Source organism: Salvelinus alpinus, chromosome 29 (assembly GCF_045679555.1).
Source record: "Salvelinus alpinus chromosome 29, SLU_Salpinus.1, whole genome shotgun sequence".
Lineage (NCBI taxonomy): Eukaryota > Metazoa > Chordata > Actinopteri > Salmoniformes > Salmonidae > Salvelinus > Salvelinus alpinus.
In genome coordinates, this window is record NC_092114.1 from 41,214,944 (window position 1) to 41,240,893 (window position 25,950).

The window sequence follows — 25,950 nt, forward strand, 5'->3', positions numbered from 1 at the left end:
GAAAGAACATTTGGAACAAATGACGATGGACATGAAAAAACAGTTGCTAGAGGTGGATAATGACAAGGAAATGATAGAAAGCTCAATGGGTGAACTGAGAGTGAAAGAGGCAGAAATGGTGAGAGAAAAGGAGAACATGGAAAAGAAGATGGCTAGACTCAAAGAGGAAGAGGATAGAATGCGGGAAGAAATAGGAAGGAAGATGGACAACTTAAAGCAGGACAGTTATGAAATCAAAAGACTTAGAGATGAAATTGACAGTGAAAAGAACCAAGTGAATGCAAAATTGCTTGAGTTGGAAAAAATGCGTGAAGAACTAGATAGAGAGAAGAAGGAAGTGAAAGACAGGAAGGATGAAACACTGAAAGAAAAAGATCAGTTGGAAGAGAGGCGAGGTAAGATAAGTAAGGAGAAAGAGGAATTGGATATCAGTCTTGAACTGATGAAAAGACAAAGGGAAGACTTGACGAGCTTGAAGGCTGAAGCAGAAGCACAGACCGAGCCTATGGAAAATGACTGGAAGGAACAGCTCACGAAGGAAAGACAACAACTTGAAGATGTAAAGGAGGAGATACAGAAGGAAAAAGAAGCCTTTGAGAGAAAAAAGGGATTGACTATGAAAGAGAGAGATGAGTTTGATCTGATGAAGTCTGAAACCCAGGGACAATTGGAGGAAATGGAACAAAACAAACAAGACATTCGTGTGGAGAAGGAAAAGCTGGATCAGATCAAAGCTGAGTTAGAAAGACGGTCTGAAGACATAAATCAGGTCATGGATGAGACAAGACGGGAGAGGGGGAAGGTTGAAGAACTGGCTATCCAAACTCAAAAACAAAGGGAAGAAATGGTGGGTTTCATGGAAAAGAACAAACAAAAGCAGAACGAACTGGAACTCATGAATGACAAGATTGAAAGAGAGAAACAAGACATCGAAGAAAGTCGGGATGTGCTAACAAAGGAGAGAGAGGAGCTGGAACAAATGAGGAATGAGACACAGCAACAGAGAGAGGAGACAGAATCTCACATGGAAGACCAAAGGAAAGAGAAAGAACATTTGGAACAAATGACGATGGACATGAAAAAACAGTTGCTAGAGGTGGATAATGACAAGGAAATGATAGAAAGCTCAATGGGTGAACTGAGAGTGAAAGAGGCAGAAATGGTGAGAGAAAAGGAGAACATGGAAAAGAAGATGGCTAGACTCGAAGAGGAAGAGGATCGAATGCGGGAAGAAATAGGAAGGAAGATGGACAACTTAAAGCAGGACAGTTATGAAATCAAAAGACTTAGAGATGAAATTGACAGTGAAAAGAACCAAGTGAATGCAAAATTGCTTGAGTTGGAAAAAATGCGTGAAGAACTAGATAGAGAGAAGAAGGAAGTGAAAGACAGGAAGGATGAAACACTGAAAGAAAAAGATCAGTTGGAAGAGAGGCGAGGTAAGATAAGTAAGGAGAAAGAGGAATTGGATATCAGTCTTGAACTGATGAAAAGACAAAGGGAAGACTTGACGAGCTTGAAGGCTGAAGCAGAAGCACAGACCGAGCCTATGGAAAATGACTGGAAGGAACAGCTCACGAAGGAAAGACAACAACTTGAAGATGTAAAGGAGGAGATACAGAAGGAAAAAGAAGCCTTTGAGAGAAAAAAGGGATTGACTATGAAAGAGAGAGATGAGTTTGATCTGATGAAGTCTGAAACCCAGGGACAATTGGAGGAAATGGAACAAAACAAACAAGACATTCGTGTGGAGAAGGAAAAGCTGGATCAGATCAAAGCTGAGTTAGAAAGACGGTCTGAAGACATAAATCAGGTCATGGATGAGACAAGACGGGAGAGGGGGAAGGTTGAAGAACTGGCTATCCAAACTCAAAAACAAAGGGAAGAAATGGTGGGTTTCATGGAAAAGAACAAACAAAAGCAGAACGAACTGGAACTCATGAATGACAAGATTGAAAGAGAGAAACAAGACATCGAAGAAAGTCGGGATGTGCTAACAAAGGACAGAGAGGAGCTGGAACAAATGAGGAATGAGACACAGCAACAGAGAGAGGAGAAAGAATCTCACATGGAAGACCAAAGGAAAGAGAAAGAACATTTGGAACAAATGACGATGGACATGAAAAAACAGTTGCTAGAGGTGGATAATGACAAGGAAATGATAGAAAGCTCAATGGGTGAACTGAGAGTGAAAGAGGCAGAAATGGTGAGAGAAAAGGAGAACATGGAAAAGAAGATGGCTAGACTCAAAGAGGAAGAGGATAGAATGCGGGAAGAAATAGGAAGGAAGATGGACAACTTAAAGCAGGACAGTTATGAAATCAAAAGACTTAGAGATGAAATTGACAGTGAAAAGAACCAAGTGAATGCAAAATTGCTTGAGTTGGAAAAAATGCGTGAAGAACTAGATAGAGAGAAGAAGGAAGTGAAAGACAGGAAGGATGAAACACTGAAAGAAAAAGATCAGTTGGAAGAGAGGCGAGGTAAGATAAGTAAGGAGAAAGAGGAATTGGATATCAGTCTTGAACTGATGAAAAGACAAAGAGAAGACTTGACGAGCTTGAAGGCTGAAGCAGAAGCACAGACCGAGCCTATGGAAAATGACTGGAAGGAACAGCTCACGAAGGAAAGACAACAACTTGAAGATGTAAAGGAGGAGATACAGAAGGAAAAAGAAGCCTTTGAGAGAAAAAAGGGATTGACTATGAAAGAGAGAGATGAGTTTGATCTGATGAAGTCTGAAACCCAGGGACAATTGGAGGAAATGGAACAAAACAAACAAGACATTCGTGTGGAGAAGGAAAAGCTGGATCAGATCAAAGCTGAGTTAGAAAGACGGTCTGAAGACATAAATCAGGTCATGGATGAGACAAGACGGGAGAGGGGGAAGGTTGAAGAACTGGCTATCCAAACTCAAAAACAAAGGGAAGAAATGGTGGGTTTCATGGAAAAGAACAAACAAAAGCAGAACGAACTGGAACTCATGAATGACAAGATTGAAAGAGAGAAACAAGACATGGAAGAAAGTCGGGATGTGCTAACAAAGGAGAGAGAGGAGCTGGAACAAATGAGGAATGAGACACAGCAACAGAGAGAGGAGACAGAATCTCACATGGAAGACCAAAGGAAAGAGAAAGAACATTTGGAACAAATGACGATGGACATGAAAAAACAGTTGCTAGAGGTGGATAATGACAAGGAAATGATAGAAAGCTCAATGGGTGAACTGAGAGTGAAAGAGGCAGAAATGGTGAGAGAAAAGGAGAACATGGAAAAGAAGATGGCTAGACTCAAAGAGGAAGAAGATCGAATGCGGGAAGAAATAGGAAGGAAGATGGACAACTTAAAGCAGGACAGTTATGAAATCAAAAGACTTAGAGATGAAATTGACAGTGAAAAGAACCAAGTGAATGCAAAATTGCTTGAGTTGGAAAAAATGCGTGAAGAACTAGATAGAGAGAAGAAGGAAGTGAAAGACAGGAAGGATGAAACACTGAAAGAAAAAGATCAGTTGGAAGAGAGGCGAGGTAAGATAAGTAAGGAGAAAGAGGAATTGGATATCAGTCTTGAACTGATGAAAAGACAAAGGGAAGACTTGACGAGCTTGAAGGCTGAAGCAGAAGCACAGACCGAGCCTATGGAAAATGACTGGAAGGAACAGCTCACGAAGGAAAGACAACAACTTGAAGATGGTAAGGAGGAGATACAGAAGGAAAAAGAAGCCTTTGAGAGAAAAAAGGGATTGACTATGAAAGAGAGAGATGAGTTTGATCTGATGAAGTCTGAAACCCAGGGACAATTGGAGGAAATGGAACAAAACAAACAAGACATTCGTGTGGAGAAGGAAAAGCTGGATCAGATCAAAGCTGAGTTAGAAAGACGGTCTGAAGACATAAATCAGGTCATGGATGAGACAAGACGGGAGAGGGGGAAGGTTGAAGAACTGGCTATCCAAACTCAAAAACAAAGGGAAGAAATGGTGGGTTTCATGGAAAAGAACAAACAAAAGCAGAACGAACTGGAACTCATGAATGACAAGATTGAAAGAGAGAAACAAGACATCGAAGAAAGTCGGGATGTGCTAACAAAGGAGAGAGAGGAGCTGGAACAAATGAGGAATGAGACACAGCAACAGAGAGAGGAGACAGAATCTCACATGGAAGACCAAAGGAAAGAGAAAGAACATTTGGAACAAATGACGATGGACATGAAAAAACAGTTGCTAGAGGTGGATAATGACAAGGAAATGATAGAAAGCTCAATGGGTGAACTGAGAGTGAAAGAGGCAGAAATGGTGAGAGAAAAGGAGAACATGGAAAAGAAGATGGCTAGACTCGAAGAGGAAGAGGATCGAATGCGGGAAGAAATAGGAAGGAAGATGGACAACTTAAAGCAGGACAGTTATGAAATCAAAAGACTTAGAGATGAAATTGACAGTGAAAAGAACCAAGTGAATGCAAAATTGCTTGAGTTGGAAAAAATGCGTGAAGAACTAGATAGAGAGAAGAAGGAAGTGAAAGACAGGAAGGATGAAACACTGAAAGAAAAAGATCAGTTGGAAGAGAGGCGAGGTAAGATAAGTAAGGAGAAAGAGGAATTGGATATCAGTCTTGAACTGATGAAAAGACAAAGGGAAGACTTGACGAGCTTGAAGGCTGAAGCAGAAGCACAGACCGAGCCTATGGAAAATGACTGGAAGGAACAGCTCACGAAGGAAAGACAACAACTTGAAGATGTAAAGGAGGAGATACAGAAGGAAAAAGAAGCCTTTGAGAGAAAAAAGGGATTGACTATGAAAGAGAGAGATGAGTTTGATCTGATGAAGTCTGAAACCCAGGGACAATTGGAGGAAATGGAACAAAACAAACAAGACATTCGTGTGGAGAAGGAAAAGCTGGATCAGATCAAAGCTGAGTTAGAAAGACGGTCTGAAGACATAAATCAGGTCATGGATGAGACAAGACGGGAGAGGGGGAAGGTTGAAGAACTGGCTATCCAAACTCAAAAACAAAGGGAAGAAATGGTGGGTTTCATGGAAAAGAACAAACAAAAGCAGAACGAACTGGAACTCATGAATGACAAGATTGAAAGAGAGAAACAAGACATCGAAGAAAGTCGGGATGTGCTAACAAAGGAGAGAGAGGAGCTGGAACAAATGAGGAATGAGACACAGCAACAGAGAGAGGAGACAGAATCTCACATGGAAGACCAAAGGAAAGAGAAAGAACATTTGGAACAAATGACGATGGACATGAAAAAACAGTTGCTAGAGGTGGATAATGACAAGGAAATGATAGAAAGCTCAATGGGTGAACTGAGAGTGAAAGAGGCAGAAATGGTGCGAGAAAAGGAGAACATGGAAAAGAAGATGGCTAGACTCGAAGAGGAAGAGGATCGAATGCGGGAAGAAATAGGAAGGAAGATGGACAACTTAAAGCAGGACAGTTATGAAATCAAAAGACTTAGAGATGAAATTGACAGTGAAAAGAACCAAGTGAATGCAAAATTGCTTGAGTTGGAAAAAATGCGTGAAGAACTAGATAGAGAGAAGAAGGAAGTGAAAGACAGGAAGGATGAAACACTGAAAGAAAAAGATCAGTTGGAAGAGAGGCGAGGTAAGATAAGTAAGGAGAAAGAGGAATTGGATATCAGTCTTGAACTGATGAAAAGACAAAGGGAAGACTTGACGAGCTTGAAGGCTGAAGCAGAAGCACAGACCGAGCCTATGGAAAATGACTGGAAGGAACAGCTCACGAAGGAAAGACAACAACTTGAAGATGTAAAGGAGGAGATACAGAAGGAAAAAGAAGCCTTTGAGAGAAAAAAGGGATTGACTATGAAAGAGAGAGATGAGTTTGATCTGATGAAGTCTGAAACCCAGGGACAGTTGGAGGAAATGGAACAAAACAAACAAGACATTCGTGTGGAGAAGGAAAAGCTGGATCAGATTAAAGCTGAGTTAGAAAGACGGTCTGAAGACATAAATCAGGTCATGGATGAGACAAGACGGGAGAGGGGGAAGGTTGAAGAACTGGCTATCCAAACTCAAAAACAAAGGGAAGAAATGGTGGGTTTCATGGAAAAGAACAAACAAAAGCAGAACGAACTGGAACTCATGAATGACAAGATTGAAAGAGAGAAACAAGACATCGAAGAAAGTCGGGATGTGCTAACAAAGGAGAGAGAGGAGCTGGAACAAATGAGGAATGAGACACAGCAACAGAGAGAGGAGACAGAATCTCACATGGAAGACCAAAGGAAAGAGAAAGAACATTTGGAACAAATGACGATGGACATGAAAAAACAGTTGCTAGAGGTGGATAATGACAAGGAAATGATAGAAAGCTCAATGGGTGAACTGAGAGTGAAAGAGGCAGAAATGGTGAGAGAAAAGGAGAACATGGAAAAGAAGATGGCTAGACTCGAAGAGGAAGAGGATCGAATGCGGGAAGAAATAGGAAGGAAGATGGACAACTTAAAGCAGGACAGTTATGAAATCAAAAGACTTAGAGATGAAATTGACAGTGAAAAGAACCAAGTGAATGCAAAATTGCTTGAGTTGGAAAAAATGCGTGAAGAACTAGATAGAGAGAAGAAGGAAGTGAAAGACAGGAAGGATGAAACACTGAAAGAAAAAGATCAGTTGGAAGAGAGGCGAGGTAAGATAAGTAAGGAGAAAGAGGAATTGGATATCAGTCTTGAACTGATGAAAAGACAAAGGGAAGACTTGACGAGCTTGAAGGCTGAAGCAGAAGCACAGACCGAGCCTATGGAAAATGACTGGAAGGAACAGCTCACGAAGGAAAGACAACAACTTGAAGATGTAAAGGAGGAGATACAGAAGGAAAAAGAAGCCTTTGAGAGAAAAAAGGGATTGACTATGAAAGAGAGAGATGAGTTTGATCTGATGAAGTCTGAAACCCAGGGACAGTTGGAGGAAATGGAACAAAACAAACAAGACATTCGTGTGGAGAAGGAAAAGCTGGATCAGATTAAAGCTGAGTTAGAAAGACGGTCTGAAGACATAAATCAGGTCATGGATGAGACAAGACGGGAGAGGGGGAAGGTTGAAGAACTGGCTATCCAAACTCAAAAACAAAGGGAAGAAATGGTGGGTTTCATGGAAAAGAACAAACAAAAGCAGAACGAACTGGAACTCATGAATGACAAGATTGAAAGAGAGAAACAAGACATCGAAGAAAGTCGGGATGTGCTAACAAAGGAGAGAGAGGAGCTGGAACAAATGAGGAATGAGACACAGCAACAGAGAGAGGAGACAGAATCTCACATGGAAGACCAAAGGAAAGAGAAAGAACATTTGGAACAAATGACGATGGACATGAAAAAACAGTTGCTAGAGGTGGATAATGACAAGGAAATGATAGAACGCTCAATGGGTGAACTGAGAGTGAAAGAGGCAGAAATGGTGAGAGAAAAGGAGAACATGGAAAAGAAGATGGCTAGACTCAAAGAGGAAGAAGATCGAATGCGGGAAGAAATAGGAAGGAAGATGGACAACTTAAAGCAGGACAGTAAGAAAATCAAAAGACTTAGAGATGAAATTGACAGTGAAAAGAACCAAGTGAATGCAAAATTGCTTGAGTTGGAAAAAATGCGTGAAGAACTAGATAGAGAGAAGAAGGAAGTGAAAGATAGGAAGGATGAAACACTGAAAGAAAAAGATCAGTTGGAAGAGAGGCGAGGTAAGATAAGTAAGGAGAAAGAGGAATTGGATATCAGTCTTGAACTGATGAAAAGACAAAGGGAAGACTTGACGAGCTTGAAGGCTGAAGCAGAAGCACAGACCGAGCCTATGGAAAATGACTGGAAGGAACAGCTCACGAAGGAAAGACAACAACTTGAAGATGTAAAGGAGGAGATACAGAAGGAAAAAGAAGCCTTTGAGAGAAAAAAGGGATTGACTATGAAAGAGAGAGATGAGTTTGATCTGATGAAGTCTGAAACCCAGGGACAATTGGAGGAAATGGAACAAAACAAACAAGACATTCGTGTGGAGAAGGAAAAGCTGGATCAGATCAAAGCTGAGTTAGAAAGACGGTCTGAAGACATAAATCAGGTCATGGATGAGACAAGACGGGAGAGGGGGAAGGTTGAAGAACTGGCTATCCAAACTCAAAAACAAAGGGAAGAAATGGTGGGTTTCATGGAAAAGAACAAACAAAAGCAGAACGAACTGGAACTCATGAATGACAAGATTGAAAGAGAGAAACAAGACATCGAAGAAAGTCGGGATGTGCTAACAAAGGAGAGAGAGGAGCTGGAACAAATGAGGAATGAGACACAGCAACAGAGAGAGGAGACAGAATCTCACATGGAAGACCAAAGGAAAGAGAAAGAACATTTGGAACAAATGACGATGGACATGAAAAAACAGTTGCTAGAGGTGGATAATGACAAGGAAATGATAGAACGCTCAATGGGTGAACTGAGAGTGAAAGAGGCAGAAATGGTGAGAGAAAAGGAGAACATGGAAAAGAAGATGGCTAGACTCAAAGAGGAAGAAGATCGAATGCGGGAAGAAATAGGAAGGAAGATGGACAACTTAAAGCAGGACAGTAAGAAAATCAAAAGACTTAGAGATGAAATTGACAGTGAAAAGAACCAAGTGAATGCAAAATTGCTTGAGTTGGAAAAAATGCGTGAAGAACTAGATAGAGAGAAGAAGGAAGTGAAAGATAGGAAGGATGAAACACTGAAAGAAAAAGATCAGTTGGAAGAGAGGCGAGGTAAGATAAGTAAGGAGAAAGAGGAATTGGATATCAGTCTTGAACTGATGAAAAGACAAAGGGAAGACTTGACGAGCTTGAAGGCTGAAGCAGAAGCACAGACCGAGCCTATGGAAAATGACTGGAAGGAACAGCTCACGAAGGAAAGACAACAACTTGAAGATGGTAAGGAGGAGATACAGAAGGAAAAAGAAGCCTTTGAGAGAAAAAAGGGATTGACTATGAAAGAGAGAGATGAGTTTGATCTGATGAAGTCTGAAACCCAGGGACAATTGGAGGAAATGGAACAAAACAAACAAGACATTCGTGTGGAGAAGGAAAAGCTGGATCAGATCAAAGCTGAGTTAGAAAGACGGTCTGAAGACATAAATCAGGTCATGGATGAGACAAGACGGGAGAGGGGGAAGGTTGAAGAACTGGCTATCCAAACTCAAAAACAAAGGGAAGAAATGGTGGGTTTCATGGAAAAGAACAAACAAAAGCAGAACGAACTGGAACTCATGAATGACAAGATTGAAAGAGAGAAAGAAGACATCGAAGAAAGTCGGGATGTGCTAACAAAGGAGAGAGAGGAGCTGGAACAAATGAGGAATGAGACACAGCAACAGAGAGAGGAGACAGAATCTCACATGGAAGACCAAAGGAAAGAGAAAGAACATTTGGAACAAATGACGATGGACATGAAAAAACAGTTGCTAGAGGTGGATAATGACAAGGAAATGATAGAAAGCTCAATGGGTGAACTGAGAGTGAAAGAGGCAGAAATGGTGAGAGAAAAGGAGAACATGGAAAAGAAGATGGCTAGACTCGAAGAGGAAGAGGATCGAATGCGGGAAGAAATAGGAAGGAAGATGGACAACTTAAAGCAGGACAGTTATGAAATCAAAAGACTTAGAGATGAAATTGACAGTGAAAAGAACCAAGTGAATGCAAAATTGATTGAGTTGGAAAAAATGCGTGAAGAACTAGATAGAGAGAAGAAGGAAGTGAAAGACAGGAAGGATGAAACACTGAAAGAAAAAGATCAGTTGGAAGAGAGGCGAGGTAAGATAAGTAAGGAGAAAGAGGAATTGGATATCAGTCTTGAACTGATGAAAAGACAAAGGGAAGACTTGACGAGCTTGAAAGCTGAAGCAGAAGCACAGACCGAGCCTATGGAAAATGACTGGAAGGAACAGCTCACGAAGGAAAGACAACAACTTGAAGATGTAAAGGAGGAGATACAGAAGGAAAAAGAAGCCTTTGAGAGAAAAAAGGGATTGACTATGAAAGAGAGAGATGAGTTTGATCTGATGAAGTCTGAAACCCAGGGACAATTGGAGGAAATGGAACAAAACAAACAAGACATTCGTGTGGAGAAGGAAAAGCTGGATCAGATCATAGCTGAGTTAGAAAGACGGTCTGAAGACATAAATCAGGTCATGGATGAGACAAGACGGGAGAGGGGGAAGGTCGAAGAACTGGCTATCCAAACTCAAAAACAAAGGGAAGAAATGGTGGGTTTAATGGAAAAGAACAAACAAAAGCAGAACGAACTGGAACTCATGAATGACAAGATTGAAAGAGAGAAACAAGACATCGAAGAAAGTCGGGATGTGCTAACAAAGGAGAGAGAGGAGCTGGAACAAATGAGGAATGAGACACAGCAACAGAGAGAGGAGACAGAATCTCACATGGAAGACCAAAGGAAAGAGAAAGAACATTTGGAACAAATGACGATGGACATGAAAAAACAGTTGCTAGAGGTGGATAATGACAAGGAAATGATAGAAAGCTCAATGGGTGAACTGAGAGTGAAAGAGGCAGAAATGGTGAGAGAAAAGGAGAACATGGAAAAGAAGATGGCTAGACTCGAAGAGGAAGAGGATCGAATGCGGGAAGAAATAGGAAGGAAGATGGACAACTTAAAGCAGGACAGTTATGAAATCAAAAGACTTAGAGATGAAATTGACAGTGAAAAGAACCAAGTGAATGCAAAATTGCTTGAGTTGGAAAAAATGCGTGAAGAACTAGATAGAGAGAAGAAGGAAGTGAAAGACAGGAAGGATGAAACACTGAAAGAAAAAGATCAGTTGGAAGAGAGGCGAGGTAAGATAAGTAAGGAGAAAGAGGAATTGGATATCAGTCTTGAACTGATGAAAAGACAAAGGGAAGACTTGACGAGCTTGAAGGCTGAAGCAGAAGCACAGACCGAGCCTATGGAAAATGACTGGAAGGAACAGCTCACGAAGGAAAGACAACAACTTGAAGATGTAAAGGAGGAGATACAGAAGGAAAAAGAAGCCTTTGAGAGAAAAAAGGGATTGACTATGAAAGAGAGAGATGAGTTTGATCTGATGAAGTCTGAAACCCAGGGACAGTTGGAGGAAATGGAACAAAACAAACAAGACATTCGTGTGGAGAAGGAAAAGCTGGATCAGATTAAAGCTGAGTTAGAAAGACGGTCTGAAGACATAAATCAGGTCATGGATGAGACAAGACGGGAGAGGGGGAAGGTTGAAGAACTGGCTATCCAAACTCAAAAACAAAGGGAAGAAATGGTGGGTTTCATGGAAAAGAACAAACAAAAGCAGAACGAACTGGAACTCATGAATGACAAGATTGAAAGAGAGAAACAAGACATCGAAGAAAGTCGGGATGTGCTAACAAAGGAGAGAGAGGAGCTGGAACAAATGAGGAATGAGACACAGCAACAGAGAGAGGAGACAGAATCTCACATGGAAGACCAAAGGAAAGAGAAAGAACATTTGGAACAAATGACGATGGACATGAAAAAACAGTTGCTAGAGGTGGATAATGACAAGGAAATGATAGAAAGCTCAATGGGTGAACTGAGAGTGAAAGAGGCAGAAATGGTGAGAGAAAAGGAGAACATGGAAAAGAAGATGGCTAGACTCAAAGAGGAAGAGGATCGAATGCGGGAAGAAATAGGAAGGAAGATGGACAACTTAAAGCAGGACAGTTAAGAAAATCAAAAGACTTAGAGATGAAATTGACAGTGAAAAGAACCAAGTGAATGCAAAATTGCTTGAGTTGGAAAAAATGCGTGAAGAACTAGATAGAGAGAAGAAGGAAGTGAAAGACAGGAAGGATGAAACACTGAAAGAAAAAGATCAGTTGGAAGAGAGGCGAGGTAAGATAAGTAAGGAGAAAGAGGAATTGGATATCAGTCTTGAACTGATGAAAAGACAAAGGGAAGACTTGACGAGCTTGAAGGCTGAAGCAGAAGCACAGACCGAGCCTATGGAAAATGACTGGAAGGAACAGCTCACGAAGGAAAGACAACAACTTGAAGATGGTAAAGGAGGAGATACAGAAGGAAAAAGAAGCCTTTGAGAGAAAAAAGGGATTGACTATGAAAGAGAGAGATGAGTTTGATCTGATGAAGTCTGAAACCCAGGGACAGTTGGAGGAAATGGAACAAAACAAACAAGACATTCGTGTGGAGAAGGAAAAGCTGGATCAGATCAAAGCTGAGTTAGAAAGACGGTCTGAAGACATAAATCAGGTCATGGATGAGACAAGACGGGAGAGGGGGAAGGTTGAAGAACTGGCTATCCAAACTCAAAAACAAAGGGAAGAAATGGTGGGTTTCATGGAAAAGAACAAACAAAAGCAGAACGAACTGGAACTCATGAATGACAAGATTGAAAGAGAGAAACAAGACATCGAAGAAAGTCAGGATGTGCTAACAAAGGAGAGAGAGGAGCTGGAACAAATGAGGAATGAGACACAGCAACAGAGAGAGGAGACAGAATCTCACATGGAAGACCAAAGGAAAGAGAAAGAACATTTGGAACAAATGACGATGGACATGAAAAAACAGTTGCTAGAGGTGGATAATGACAAGGAAATGATAGAAAGCTCAATGGGTGAACTGAGAGTGAAAGAGGCAGAAATGGTGAGAGAAAAGGAGAACATGGAAAAGAAGATGGCTAGACTCGAAGAGGAAGAGGATCGAATGCGGGAAGAAATAGGAAGGAAGATGGACAACTTAAAGCAGGACAGTTATGAAAATCAAAAGACTTAGAGATGAAATTGACAGTGAAAAGAACCAAGTGAATGCAAAATTGCTTGAGTTGGAAAAAATGCGTGAAGAACTAGATAGAGAGAAGAAGGAAGTGAAAGACAGGAAGGATGAAACACTGAAAGAAAAAGATCAGTTGGAAGAGAGGCGAGGTAAGATAAGTAAGGAGAAAGAGGAATTGGATATCAGTCTTGAACTGATGAAAAGACAAAGGGAAGACTTGACGAGCTTGAAGGCTGAAGCAGAAGCACAGACCGAGCCTATGGAAAATGACTGGAAGGAACAGCTCACGAAGGAAAGACAACAACTTGAAGATGGTAAAGGAGGAGATACAGAAGGAAAAAGAAGCCTTTGAGAGAAAAAAGGGATTGACTATGAAAGAGAGAGATGAGTTTGATCTGATGAAGTCTGAAACCCAGGGACAGTTGGAGGAAATGGAACAAAACAAACAAGACATTCGTGTGGAGAAGGAAAAGCTGGATCAGATTAAAGCTGAGTTAGAAAGACGGTCTGAAGACATAAATCAGGTCATGGATGAGACAAGACGGGAGAGGGGGAAGGTTGAAGAACTGGCTATCCAAACTCAAAAACAAAGGGAAGAAATGGTGGGTTTCATGGAAAAGAACAAACAAAAGCAGAACGAACTGGAACTCATGAATGACAAGATTGAAAGAGAGAAACAAGACATCGAAGAAAGTCGGGATGTGCTAACAAAGGAGAGAGAGGAGCTGGAACAAATGAGGAATGAGACACAGCAACAGAGAGAGGAGACAGAATCTCACATGGAAGACCAAAGGAAAGAGAAAGAACATTTGGAACAAATGACGATGGACATGAAAAAACAGTTGCTAGAGGTGGATAATGACAAGGAAATGATAGAAAGCTCAATGGGTGAACTGAGAGTGAAAGAGGCAGAAATGGTGCGAGAAAAGGAGAACATGGAAAAGAAGATGGCTAGACTCGAAGAGGAAGAGGATCGAATGCGGGAAGAAATAGGAAGGAAGATGGACAACTTAAAGCAGGACAGTTATGAAATCAAAAGACTTAGAGATGAAATTGACAGTGAAAAGAACCAAGTGAATGCAAAATTGCTTGAGTTGGAAAAAATGCGTGAAGAACTAGATAGAGAGAAGAAGGAAGTGAAAGACAGGAAGGATGAAACACTGAAAGAAAAAGATCAGTTGGAAGAGAGGCGAGGTAAGATAAGTAAGGAGAAAGAGGAATTGGATATCAGTCTTGAACTGATGAAAAGACAAAGGGAAGACTTGACGAGCTTGAAGGCTGAAGCAGAAGCACAGACCGAGCCTATGGAAAATGACTGGAAGGAACAGCTCACGAAGGAAAGACAACAACTTGAAGATGTAAAGGAGGAGATACAGAAGGAAAAAGAAGCCTTTGAGAGAAAAAAGGGATTGACTATGAAAGAGAGAGATGAGTTTGATCTGATGAAGTCTGAAACCCAGGGACAATTGGAGGAAATGGAACAAAACAAACAAGACATTCGTGTGGAGAAGGAAAAGCTGGATCAGATCAAAGCTGAGTTAGAAAGACGGTCTGAAGACATAAATCAGGTCATGGATGAGACAAGACGGGAGAGGGGGAAGGTTGAAGAACTGGCTATCCAAACTCAAAAACAAAGGGAAGAAATGGTGGGTTTCATGGAAAAGAACAAACAAAAGCAGAACGAACTGGAACTCATGAATGACAAGATTGAAAGAGAGAAACAAGACATGGAAGAAAGTCGGGATGTGCTAACAAAGGAGAGAGAGGAGCTGGAACAAATGAGGAATGAGACACAGCAACAGAGAGAGGAGACAGAATCTCACATGGAAGACCAAAGGAAAGAGAAAGAACATTTGGAACAAATGACGATGGACATGAAAAAACAGTTGCTAGAGGTGGATAATGACAAGGAAATGATAGAAAGCTCAATGGGTGAACTGAGAGTGAAAGAGGCAGAAATGGTGAGAGAAAAGGAGAACATGGAAAAGAAGATGGCTAGACTCAAAGAGGAAGAAGATCGAATGCGGGAAGAAATAGGAAGGAAGATGGACAACTTAAAGCAGGACAGTAATGAAAATCAAAAGACTTAGAGATGAAATTGACAGTGAAAAGAACCAAGTGAATGCAAAATTGCTTGAGTTGGAAAAAATGCGTGAAGAACTAGATAGAGAGAAGAAGGAAGTGAAAGACAGGAAGGATGAAACACTGAAAGAAAAAGATCAGTTGGAAGAGAGGCGAGGTAAGATAAGTAAGGAGAAAGAGGAATTGGATATCAGTCTTGAACTGATGAAAAGACAAAGGGAAGACTTGACGAGCTTGAAGGCTGAAGCAGAAGCACAGACCGAGCCTATGGAAAATGACTGGAAGGAACAGCTCACGAAGGAAAGACAACAACTTGAAGATGGTAAAGGAGGAGATACAGAAGGAAAAAGAAGCCTTTGAGAGAAAAAAGGGATTGACTATGAAAGAGAGAGATGAGTTTGATCTGATGAAGTCTGAAACCCAGGGACAATTGGAGGAAATGGAACAAAACAAACAAGACATTCGTGTGGAGAAGGAAAAGCTGGATCAGATCAAAGCTGAGTTAGAAAGACGGTCTGAAGACATAAATCAGGTCATGGATGAGACAAGACGGGAGAGGGGGAAGGTTGAAGAACTGGCTATCCAAACTCAAAAACAAAGGGAAGAAATGGTGGGTTTCATGGAAAAGAACAAACAAAAGCAGAACGAACTGGAACTCATGAATGACAAGATTGAAAGAGAGAAACAAGACATCGAAGAAAGTCGGGATGTGCTAACAAAGGAGAGAGAGGAGCTGGAACAAATGAGGAATGAGACACAGCAACAGAGAGAGGAGACAGAATCTCACATGGAAGACCAAAGGAAAGAGAAAGAACATTTGGAACAAATGACGATGGACATGAAAAAACAGTTGCTAGAGGTGGATAATGACAAGGAAATGATAGAAAGCTCAATGGGTGAACTGAGAGTGAAAGAGGCAGAAATGGTGAGAGAAAAGGAGAACATGGAAAAGAAGATGGCTAGACTCGAAGAGGAAGAGGATCGAATGCGGGAAGAAATAGGAAGGAGATTGGACAACTTAAAGCAGGACAGTTATGAAATCAAAAGACTTAGAGATGAAATTGACAGTGAAAAGAACCAAGTGAATGCAAAATTGCTTGAGTTGGAAAAAATGCGTGAAGAACTAGATAGAGAGAAGAAGGAAGTGAAAGACAGGAAGGATGAAACACTGAAAGAAAAAGATCAGTTGGAAGAGAGGCGAGGTAAGATAAGTAAGGAGAAAGAGGAATTGGATATCAGTCTTGAACTGATGAAAAGACAAAGGGAAGACTTGACGAGCTTGAAGGCTGAAGCAGAAGCACAGACCGAGCCTATGGAAAATGACTGGAAGGAACAGCTCACGAAGGAAAGACAACAACTTGAAGATGTAAAGGAGGAGATACAGAAGGAAAAAGAAGCCTTTGAGAGAAAAAAGGGATTGACTATGAAAGAGAGAGATGAGTTTGATCTGATGAAGTCTGAAACCCAGGGACAGTTGGAGGAAATGGAACAAAACAAACAAGACATTCGTGTGGAGAAGGAAAAGCTGGATCAGATCAAAGCTGAGTTAGAAAGACGGTCTGAAGACATAAATCAGGTCATGGATGAGACAAGACGGGAGAGGGGGAAGGTTGAAGAACTGGCTATCCAAACTCAAAAACAAAGGGAAGAAATGGTGGGTTTCATGGAAAAGAACAAACAAAAGCAGAACGAACTGGAACTCATGAATGACAAGATTGAAAGAGAGAAACAAGACATCGAAGAAAGTCGGGATGTGCTAACAAAGGAGAGAGAGGAGCTGGAACAAATGAGGAATGAGACACAGCAACAGAGAGAGGAGACAGAATCTCACATGGAAGACCAAAGGAAAGAGAAAGAACATTTGGAACAAATGACGATGGACATGAAAAAACAGTTGCTAGAGGTGGATAATGACAAGGAAATGATAGAAAGCTCAATGGGTGAACTGAGAGTGAAAGAGGCAGAAATGGTGAGAGAAAAGGAGAACATGGAAAAGAAGATGGCTAGACTCAAAGAGGAAGAAGATCGAATGCGGGAAGAAATAGGAAGGAAGATGGACAACTTAAAGCAGGACAGTAAGAAAATCAAAAGACTTAGAGATGAAATTGACAGTGAAAAGAACCAAGTGAATGCAAAATTGCTTGAGTTGGAAAAAATGCGTGAAGAACTAGATAGAGAGAAGAAGGAAGTGAAAGACAGGAAGGATGAAACACTGAAAGAAAAAGATCAGTTGGAAGAGAGGCGAGGTAAGATAAGTAAGGAGAAAGAGGAATTGGATATCAGTCTTGAACTGATGAAAAGACAAAGGGAAGACTTGACGAGCTTGAAGGCTGAAGCAGAAGCACAGACCGAGCCTATGGAAAATGACTGGAAGGAACAGCTCACGAAGGAAAGACAACAACTTGAAGATGGTAAGGAGGAGATACAGAAGGAAAAAGAAGCCTTTGAGAGAAAAAAGGGATTGACTATGAAAGAGAGAGATGAGTTTGATCTGATGAAGTCTGAAACCCAGGGACAATTGGAGGAAATGGAACAAAACAAACAAGACATTCGTGTGGAGAAGGAAAAGCTGGATCAGATCAAAGCTGAGTTAGAAAGACGGTCTGAAGACATAAATCAGGTCATGGATGAGACAAGACGGGAGAGGGGGAAGGTTGAAGAACTGGCTATCCAAACTCAAAAACAAAGGGAAGAAATGGTGGGTTTCATGGAAAAGAACAAACAAAAGCAGAACGAACTGGAACTCATGAATGACAAGATTGAAAGAGAGAAACAAGACATTGAAGAAAGTCGGGATGTGCTAACAAAGGAGAGAGAGGAGCTGGAACAAATGAGGAATGAGACACAGCAACAGAGAGAGGAGACAGAATCTCACATGGAAGACCAAAGGAAAGAGAAAGAACATTTGGAACAAATGACGATGGACATGAAAAAACAGTTGCTAGAGGTGGATAATGACAAGGAAATGATAGAAAGCTCAATGGGTGAACTGAGAGTGAAAGAGGCAGAAATGGTGAGAGAAAAGGAGAACATGGAAAAGAAGATGGCTAGACTCGAAGAGGAAGAGGATCGAATGCGGGAAGAAATAGGAAGGAAGATGGACAACTTAAAGCAGGACAGTTATGAAATCAAAAGACTTAGAGATGAAATTGACAGTGAAAAGAACCAAGTGAATGCAAAATTGCTTGAGTTGGAAAAAATGCGTGAAGAACTAGATAGAGAGAAGAAGGAAGTGAAAGACAGGAAGGATGAAACACTGAAAGAAAAAGATCAGTTGGAAGAGAGGCGAGGTAAGATAAGTAAGGAGAAAGAGGAATTGGATATCAGTCTTGAACTGATGAAAAGACAAAGGGAAGACTTGACGAGCTTGAAGGCTGAAGCAGAAGCACAGACCGAGCCTATGGAAAATGACTGGAAGGAACAGCTCACGAAGGAAAGACAACAACTTGAAGATGTAAAGGAGGAGATACAGAAGGAAAAAGAAGCCTTTGAGAGAAAAAAGGGATTGACTATGAAAGAGAGAGATGAGTTTGATCTGATGAAGTCTGAAACCCAGGGACAATTGGAGGAAATGGAACAAAACAAACAAGACATTCGTGTGGAGAAGGAAAAGCTGGATCAGATCAAAGCTGAGTTAGAAAGACGGTCTGAAGACATAAATCAGGTCATGGATGAGACAAGACGGGAGAGGGGGAAGGTTGAAGAACTGGCTATCCAAACTCAAAAACAAAGGGAAGAAATGGTGGGTTTCATGGAAAAGAACAAACAAAAGCAGAACGAACTGGAACTCATGAATGACAAGATTGAAAGAGAGAAACAAGACATCGAAGAAAGTCGGGATGTGCTAACAAAGGAGAGAGAGGAGCTGGAACAAATGAGGAATGAGACACAGCAACAGAGAGAGGAGACAGAATCTCACATGGAAGACCAAAGGAAAGAGAAAGAACATTTGGAACAAATGACGATGGACATGAAAAAACAGTTGCTAGAGGTGGATAATGACAAGGAAATGATAGAAAGCTCAATGGGTGAACTGAGAGTGAAAGAGGCAGAAATGGTGCGAGAAAAGGAGAACATGGAAAAGAAGATGGCTAGACTCGAAGAGGAAGAGGATCGAATGCGGGAAGAAATAGGAAGGAAGATGGACAACTTAAAGCAGGACAGTTATGAAATCAAAAGACTTAGAGATGAAATTGACAGTGAAAAGAACCAAGTGAATGCAAAATTGCTTGAGTTGGAAAAAATGCGTGAAGAACTAGATAGAGAGAAGAAGGAAGTGAAAGACAGGAAGGATGAAACACTGAAAGAAAAAGATCAGTTGGAAGAGAGGCGAGGTAAGATAAGTAAGGAGAAAGAGGAATTGGATATCAGTCTTGAACTGATGAAAAGACAAAGGGAAGACTTGACGAGCTTGAAGGCTGAAGCAGAAGCACAGACCGAGCCTATGGAAAATGACTGGAAGGAACAGCTCACGAAGGAAAGACAACAACTTGAAGATGTAAAGGAGGAGATACAGAAGGAAAAAGAAGCCTTTGAGAGAAAAAAGGGATTGACTATGAAAGAGAGAGATGAGTTTGATCTGATGAAGTCTGAAACCCAGGGACAATTGGAGGAAATGGAACAAAACAAACAAGACATTCGTGTGGAGAAGGAAAAGCTGGATCAGATCAAAGCTGAGTTAGAAAGACGGTCTGAAGACATAAATCAGGTCATGGATGAGACAAGACGGGAGAGGGGGAAGGTTGAAGAACTGGCTATCCAAACTCAAAAACAAAGGGAAGAAATGGTGGGTTTCATGGAAAAGAACAAACAAAAGCAGAACGAACTGGAACTCATGAATGACAAGATTGAAAGAGAGAAACAAGACATCGAAGAAAGTCGGGATGTGCTAACAAAGGAGAGAGAGGAGCTGGAACAAATGAGGAATGAGACACAGCAACAGAGAGAGGAGACAGAATCTCACATGGAAGACCAAAGGAAAGAGAAAGAACATTTGGAACAAATGACGATGGACATGAAAAAACAGTTGCTAGAGGTGGATAATGACAAGGAAATGATAGAAAGCTCAATGGGTGAACTGAGAGTGAAAGAGGCAGAAATGGTGCGAGAAAAGGAGAACATGGAAAAGAAGATGGCTAGACTCGAAGAGGAAGAGGATCGAATGCGGGAAGAAATAGGAAGGAAGATGGACAACTTAAAGCAGGACAGTTATGAAATCAAAAGACTTAGAGATGAAATTGACAGTGAAAAGAACCAAGTGAATGCAAAATTGCTTGAGTTGGAAAAAATGCGTGAAGAACTAGATAGAGAGAAGAAGGAAGTGAAAGACAGGAAGGATGAAACACTGAAAGAAAAAGATCAGTTGGAAGAGAGGCGAGGTAAGATAAGTAAGGAGAAAGAGGAATTGGATATCAGTCTTGAACTGATGAAAAGACAAAGGGAAGACTTGACGAGCTTGAAGGCTGAAGCAGAAGCACAGACCGAGCCTATGGAAAATGACTGGAAGGAACAGCTCACGAAGGAAAGACAACAACTTGAAGATGTAAAGGAGGAGATACAGAAGGAAAAAGAAGCCTTTGAGAGAAAAAAGGGATTGACTATGAAAGAGAGAGATGAGTTTGATCTGATGAAGTCTGAAACCCAGGGACAGTTGGAGGAAATGGAACAAAACAAACAAGACATTCGTGTGGAGAAGGAAAAGCTGGATCAGATTAAAGCTGAGTTAGAAAGACGGTCTGAAGACATAAATCAGGTCATGGATGAGACAAGACGGGAGAGGGGGAAGGTTGAAGAACTGGCTATCCAAACTCAAAAACAAAGGGAAGAAATGGTGGGTTTCATGGAAAAGAACAAACAAAAGCAGAACGAACTGGAACTCATGAATGACAAGATTGAAAGAGAGAAACAAGACATCGAAGAAAGTCGGGATGTGCTAACAAAGGAGAGAGAGGAGCTGGAACAAATGAGGAATGAGACACAGCAACAGAGAGAGGAGACAGAATCTCACATGGAAGACCAAAGGAAAGAGAAAGAACATTTGGAACAAATGACGATGGACATGAAAAAACAGTTGCTAGAGGTGGATAATGACAAGGAAATGATAGAAAGCTCAATGGGTGAACTGAGAGTGAAAGAGGCAGAAATGGTGAGAGAAAAGGAGAACATGGAAAAGAAGATGGCTAGACTCAAAGAGGAAGAGGATAGAATGCGGGAAGAAATAGGAAGGAAGATGGACAACTTAAAGCAGGACAGTTATGAAATCAAAAGACTTAGAGATGAAATTGACAGTGAAAAGAACCAAGTGAATGCAAAATTGCTTGAGTTGGAAAAAATGCGTGAAGAACTAGATAGAGAGAAGAAGGAAGTGAAAGACAGGAAGGATGAAACACTGAAAGAAAAAGATCAGTTGGAAGAGAGGCGAGGTAAGATAAGTAAGGAGAAAGAGGAATTGGATATCAGTCTTGAACTGATGAAAAGACAAAGGGAAGACTTGACGAGCTTGAAGGCTGAAGCAGAAGCACAGACCGAGCCTATGGAAAATGACTGGAAGGAACAGCTCACGAAGGAAAGACAACAACTTGAAGATGGTAAGGAGGAGATACAGAAGGAAAAAGAAGCCTTTGAGAGAAAAAAGGGATTGACTATGAAAGAGAGAGATGAGTTTGATCTGATGAAGTCTGAAACCCAGGGACAGGTGGAGGAAATGGAACAAAACAAACAAGACATTTGTGTGGAGAAGGAAAAGCTGGATCAGATCAAAGCTGAGTTAGAAAGACGGTCTGAAGACATAAATCAGGTCATGGATGAGACAAGACGGGAGAGGGGGAAGGTTGAAGAACTGGCTATCCAAACTCAAAAACAAAGGGAAGAAATGGTGGGTTTCATGGAAAAGAACAAACAAAAGCAGAACGAACTGGAACTCATGAATGACAAGATTGAAAGAGAGAAACAAGACATCGAAGAAAGTCGGGATGTGCTAACAAAGGACAGAGAGGAGCTGGAACAAATGAGGAATGAGACACAGCAACAGAGAGAGGAGACAGAATCTCACATGGAAGACCAAAGGAAAGAGAAAGAACATTTGGAACAAATGACGATGGACATGAAAAAACAGTTGCTAGAGGTGGATAATGACAAGGAAATGATAGAAAGCTCAATGGGTGAACTGAGAGTGAAAGAGGCAGAAATGGTGAGAGAAAAGGAGAACATGGAAAAGAAGATGGCTAGACTCAAAGAGGAAGAGGATAGAATGCGGGAAGAAATAGGAAGGAAGATGGACAACTTAAAGCAGGACAGTTATGAAATCAAAAGACTTAGAGATGAAATTGACAGTGAAAAGAACCAAGTGAATGCAAAATTGCTTGAGTTGGAAAAAATGCGTGAAGAACTAGATAGAGAGAAGAAGGAAGTGAAAGACAGGAAGGATGAAACACTGAAAGAAAAAGATCAGTTGGAAGAGAGGCGAGGTAAGATAAGTAAGGAGAAAGAGGAATTGGATATCAGTCTTGAACTGATGAAAAGACAAAGGGAAGACTTGACGAGCTTGAAGGCTGAAGCAGAAGCACAGACCGAGCCTATGGAAAATGACTGGAAGGAACAGCTCACGAAGGAAAGACAACAACTTGAAGATGTAAAGGAGGAGATACAGAAGGAAAAAGAAGCCTTTGAGAGAAAAAAAGGATTGACTATGAAAGAGAGAGATGAGTTTGATCTGATGAAGTCTGAAACCCAGGGACAATTGGAGGAAATGGAACAAAACAAACAAGACATTCGTGTGGAGAAGGAAAAGCTGGATCAGATCAAAGCTGAGTTAGAAAGACGGTCTGAAGACATAAATCAGGTCATGGATGAGACAAGACGGGAGAGGGGGAAGGTTGAAGAACTGGCTATCCAAACTCAAAAACAAAGGGAAGAAATGGTGGGTTTCATGGAAAAGAACAAACAAAAGCAGAACGAACTGGAACTCATGAATGACAAGATTGAAAGAGAGAAACAAGACATGGAAGAAAGTCGGGATGTGCTAACAAAGGAGAGAGAGGAGCTGGAACAAATGAGGAATGAGACACAGCAACAGAGAGAGGAGACAGAATCTCACATGGAAGACCAAAGGAAAGAGAAAGAACATTTGGAACAAATGACGATGGACATGAAAAAACAGTTGCTAGAGGTGGATAATGACAAGGAAATGATAGAAAGCTCAATGGGTGAACTGAGAGTGAAAGAGGCAGAAATGGTGAGAGAAAAGGAGAACATGGAAAAGAAGATGGCTAGACTCGAAGAGGAAGAGGATAGAATGCGGGAAGAAATAGGAAGGAAGATGGACAACTTAAAGCAGGACAGTTATGAAATCAAAAGACTTAGAGATGAAATTGACAGTGAAAAGAACCAAGTGAATGCAAAATTGCTTGAGTTGGAAAAAATGCGTGAAGAACTAGATAGAGAGAAGAAGGAAGTGAAAGACAGGAAGGATGAAACACTGAAAGAAAAAGATCAGTTGGAAGAGAGGCGAGGTAAGATAAGTAAGGAGAAAGAGGAATTGGATATCAGTCTTGAACTGATGAAAAGACAAAGGGAAGACTTGACGAGCTTGAAGGCTGAAGCAGAAGCACAGACCGAGCCTATGGAAAATGACTGGAAGGAACAGCTCACGAAGGAAAGACAACAACTTGAAGATGGTAAGGAGGAGATACAGAAGGAAAAAGAAGCCTTTGAGAGAAAAAAGGGATTGACTATGAAAGAGAGAGATGAGTTTGATCTGATGAAGTCTGAAACCCAGGGACAATTGGAGGAAATGGAACAAAACAAACAAGACATTCGTGTGGAGAAGGAAAAGCTGGATCAGATCAAAGCTGAGTTAGAAAGACGGTCTGAAGACATAAATCAGGTCATGGATGAGACAAGACGGGAGAGGGGGAAGGTTGAAGAACTGGCTATCCAAACTCAAAAACAAAGGGAAGAAATGGTGGGTTTCATGGAAAAGAACAAACAAAAGCAGAACGAACTGGAACTCATGAATGACAAGATTGAAAGAGAGAAACAAGACATCGAAGAAAGTCGGGATGTGCTAACAAAGGAGAGAGAGGAGCTGGAACAAATGAGGAATGAGACACAGCAACAGAGAAAGGAGACAGAATCTCACATGGAAGACCAAAGGAAAGAGAAAGAACATTTGGAACAAATGACGATGGACATGAAAAAACAGTTGCTAGAGGTGGATAATGACAAGGAAATGATAGAAAGCTCAATGGGTGAACTGAGAGTGAAAGAGGCAGAAATGGTGAGAGAAAAGGAGAACATGGAAAAGAAGATGGCTAGACTCGAAGAGGAAGAGGATCGAATGCGGGAAGAAATAGGAAGGAAGATGGACAACTTAAAGCAGGACAGTTATGAAATCAAAAGACTTAGAGATGAAATTGACAGTGAAAAGAACCAAGTGAATGCAAAATTGCTTGAGTTGGAAAAAATGCGTGAAGAACTAGATAGAGAGAAGAAGGAAGTGAAAGACAGGAAGGATGAAACACTGAAAGAAAAAGATCAGTTGGAAGAGAGGCGAGGTAAGATAAGTAAGGAGAAAGAGGAATTGGATATCAGTCTTGAACTGATGAAAAGACAAAGGGAAGACTTGACGAGCTTGAAGGCTGAAGCAGAAGCACAGACCGAGCCTATGGAAAATGACTGGAAGGAACAGCTCACGAAGGAAAGACAACAACTTGAAGATGTAAAAGAGGAGATACAGAAGGAAAAAGAAGCCTTTGAGAGAAAAAAGGGATTGACTATGAAAGAGAGATATGAGTTTGATCTGATGAAGTCTGAAACCCAGGGACAATTGGAGGAAATGGAACAAAACAAACAAGACATTCGTGTGGAGAAGGAAAAGCTGGATCAGATCAAAGCTGAGTTAGAAAGACGGTCTGAAGACATAAATCAGGTCATGGATGAGACAAGACGGGAGAGGGGGAAGGTTGAAGAACTGGCTATCCAAACTCAAAAACAAAGGGAAGAAATGGTGGGTTTCATGGAAAAGAACAAACAAAAGCAGAACGAACTGGAACTCATGAATGACAAGATTGAAAGAGAGAAACAAGACATCGAAGAAAGTCGGGATGTGCTAACAAAGGAGAGAGAGGAGCTGGAACAAATGAGGAATGAGACACAGCAACAGAGAGAGGAGACAGAATCTCACATGGAAGACCAAAGGAAAGAGAAAGAACATTTGGAACAAATGACGATGGACATGAAAAAACAGTTGCTAGAGGTGGATAATGACAAGGAAATGATAGAAAGCTCAATGGGTGAACTGAGAGTGAAAGAGGCAGAAATGGTGAGAGAAAAGGAGAACATGGAAAAGAAGATGGCTAGACTCGAAGAGGAAGAGGATCGAATGCGGGAAGAAATAGGAAGGAAGATGGACAACTTAAAGCAGGACAGTTATGAAATCAAAAGACTTAGAGATGAAATTGACAGTGAAAAGAACCAAGTGAATGCAAAATTGCTTGAGTTGGAAAAAATGCGTGAAGAACTAGATAGAGAGAAGAAGGAAGTGAAAGACAGGAAGGATGAAACACTGAAAGAAAAAGATCAGTTGGAAGAGAGGCGAGGTAAGATAAGTAAGGAGAAAGAGGAATTGGATATCAGTCTTGAACTGATGAAAAGACAAAGGGAAGACTTGACGAGCTTGAAGGCTGAAGCAGAAGCACAGACCGAGCCTATGGAAAATGACTGGAAGGAACAGCTCACGAAGGAAAGACAACAACTTGAAGATGTAAAGGAGGAGATACAGAAGGAAAAAGAAGCCTTTGAGAGGAAAAAGGGATTGACTATGAAAGAGAGAGATGAGTTTGATCTGATGAAGTCTGAAACCCAGGGACAGTTGGAGGAAATGGAACAAAACAAACAAGACATTCGTGTGGAGAAGGAAAAGCTGGATCAGATTAAAGCTGAGTTAGAAAGACGGTCTGAAGACATAAATCAGGTCATGGATGAGACAAGACGGGAGAGGGGGAAGGTTGAAGAACTGGCTATCCAAACTCAAAAACAAAGGGAAGAAATGGTGGGTTTCATGGAAAAGAACAAACAAAAGCAGAACGAACT

General features: G+C 41.1%; 3 protein-coding genes across 3 annotated transcripts in view; all 3 read left to right on the plus strand.

The window, feature by feature from the left end:
* LOC139559015 (golgin subfamily A member 4-like) lies at positions 1 to 12,712 on the plus strand. The gene has a single exon (XM_071374629.1). It carries the CDS (start codon positions 20 to 22, stop codon positions 11,711 to 11,713), a length of 11,694 nt encoding a protein of 3,897 aa, XP_071230730.1. The 5' UTR covers positions 1 to 19; the 3' UTR covers positions 11,714 to 12,712.
* Positions 12,579 to 15,848, plus strand: LOC139559018 (golgin subfamily A member 6-like protein 22). Its single transcript, XM_071374639.1, has one exon. It carries the CDS (start codon positions 13,044 to 13,046, stop codon positions 14,865 to 14,867), a length of 1,824 nt encoding a protein of 607 aa, XP_071230740.1. The 5' UTR covers positions 12,579 to 13,043; the 3' UTR covers positions 14,868 to 15,848.
* LOC139558912 (golgin subfamily B member 1-like) overlaps positions 15,134 to 25,950 on the plus strand; it is a gene marked incomplete at its 3' end in the record, with an annotated part of 16,854 nt that continues 6,037 nt past the window's right edge. Inside the window, exon 1 of the mRNA XM_071374418.1 lies at positions 15,134 to 25,950. This exon is cut by the window's right edge and continues 6,037 nt beyond it. Within this exon, the coding sequence (XP_071230519.1) occupies positions 15,134 to 25,950 (10,817 nt within the window).

What these genes read in the sequence shown, in the direction of transcription:
- LOC139559015 (XM_071374629.1), top strand. Translation starts at nt 20, where the DNA reads ATGACGATGGACATGAAAAAACAGTTGCTAGAGGTGGATAATGACAAG.
- LOC139559018 (XM_071374639.1), top strand. Translation starts at nt 13,044, where the DNA reads ATGACTGGAAGGAACAGCTCACGAAGGAAAGACAACAACTTGAAGATG.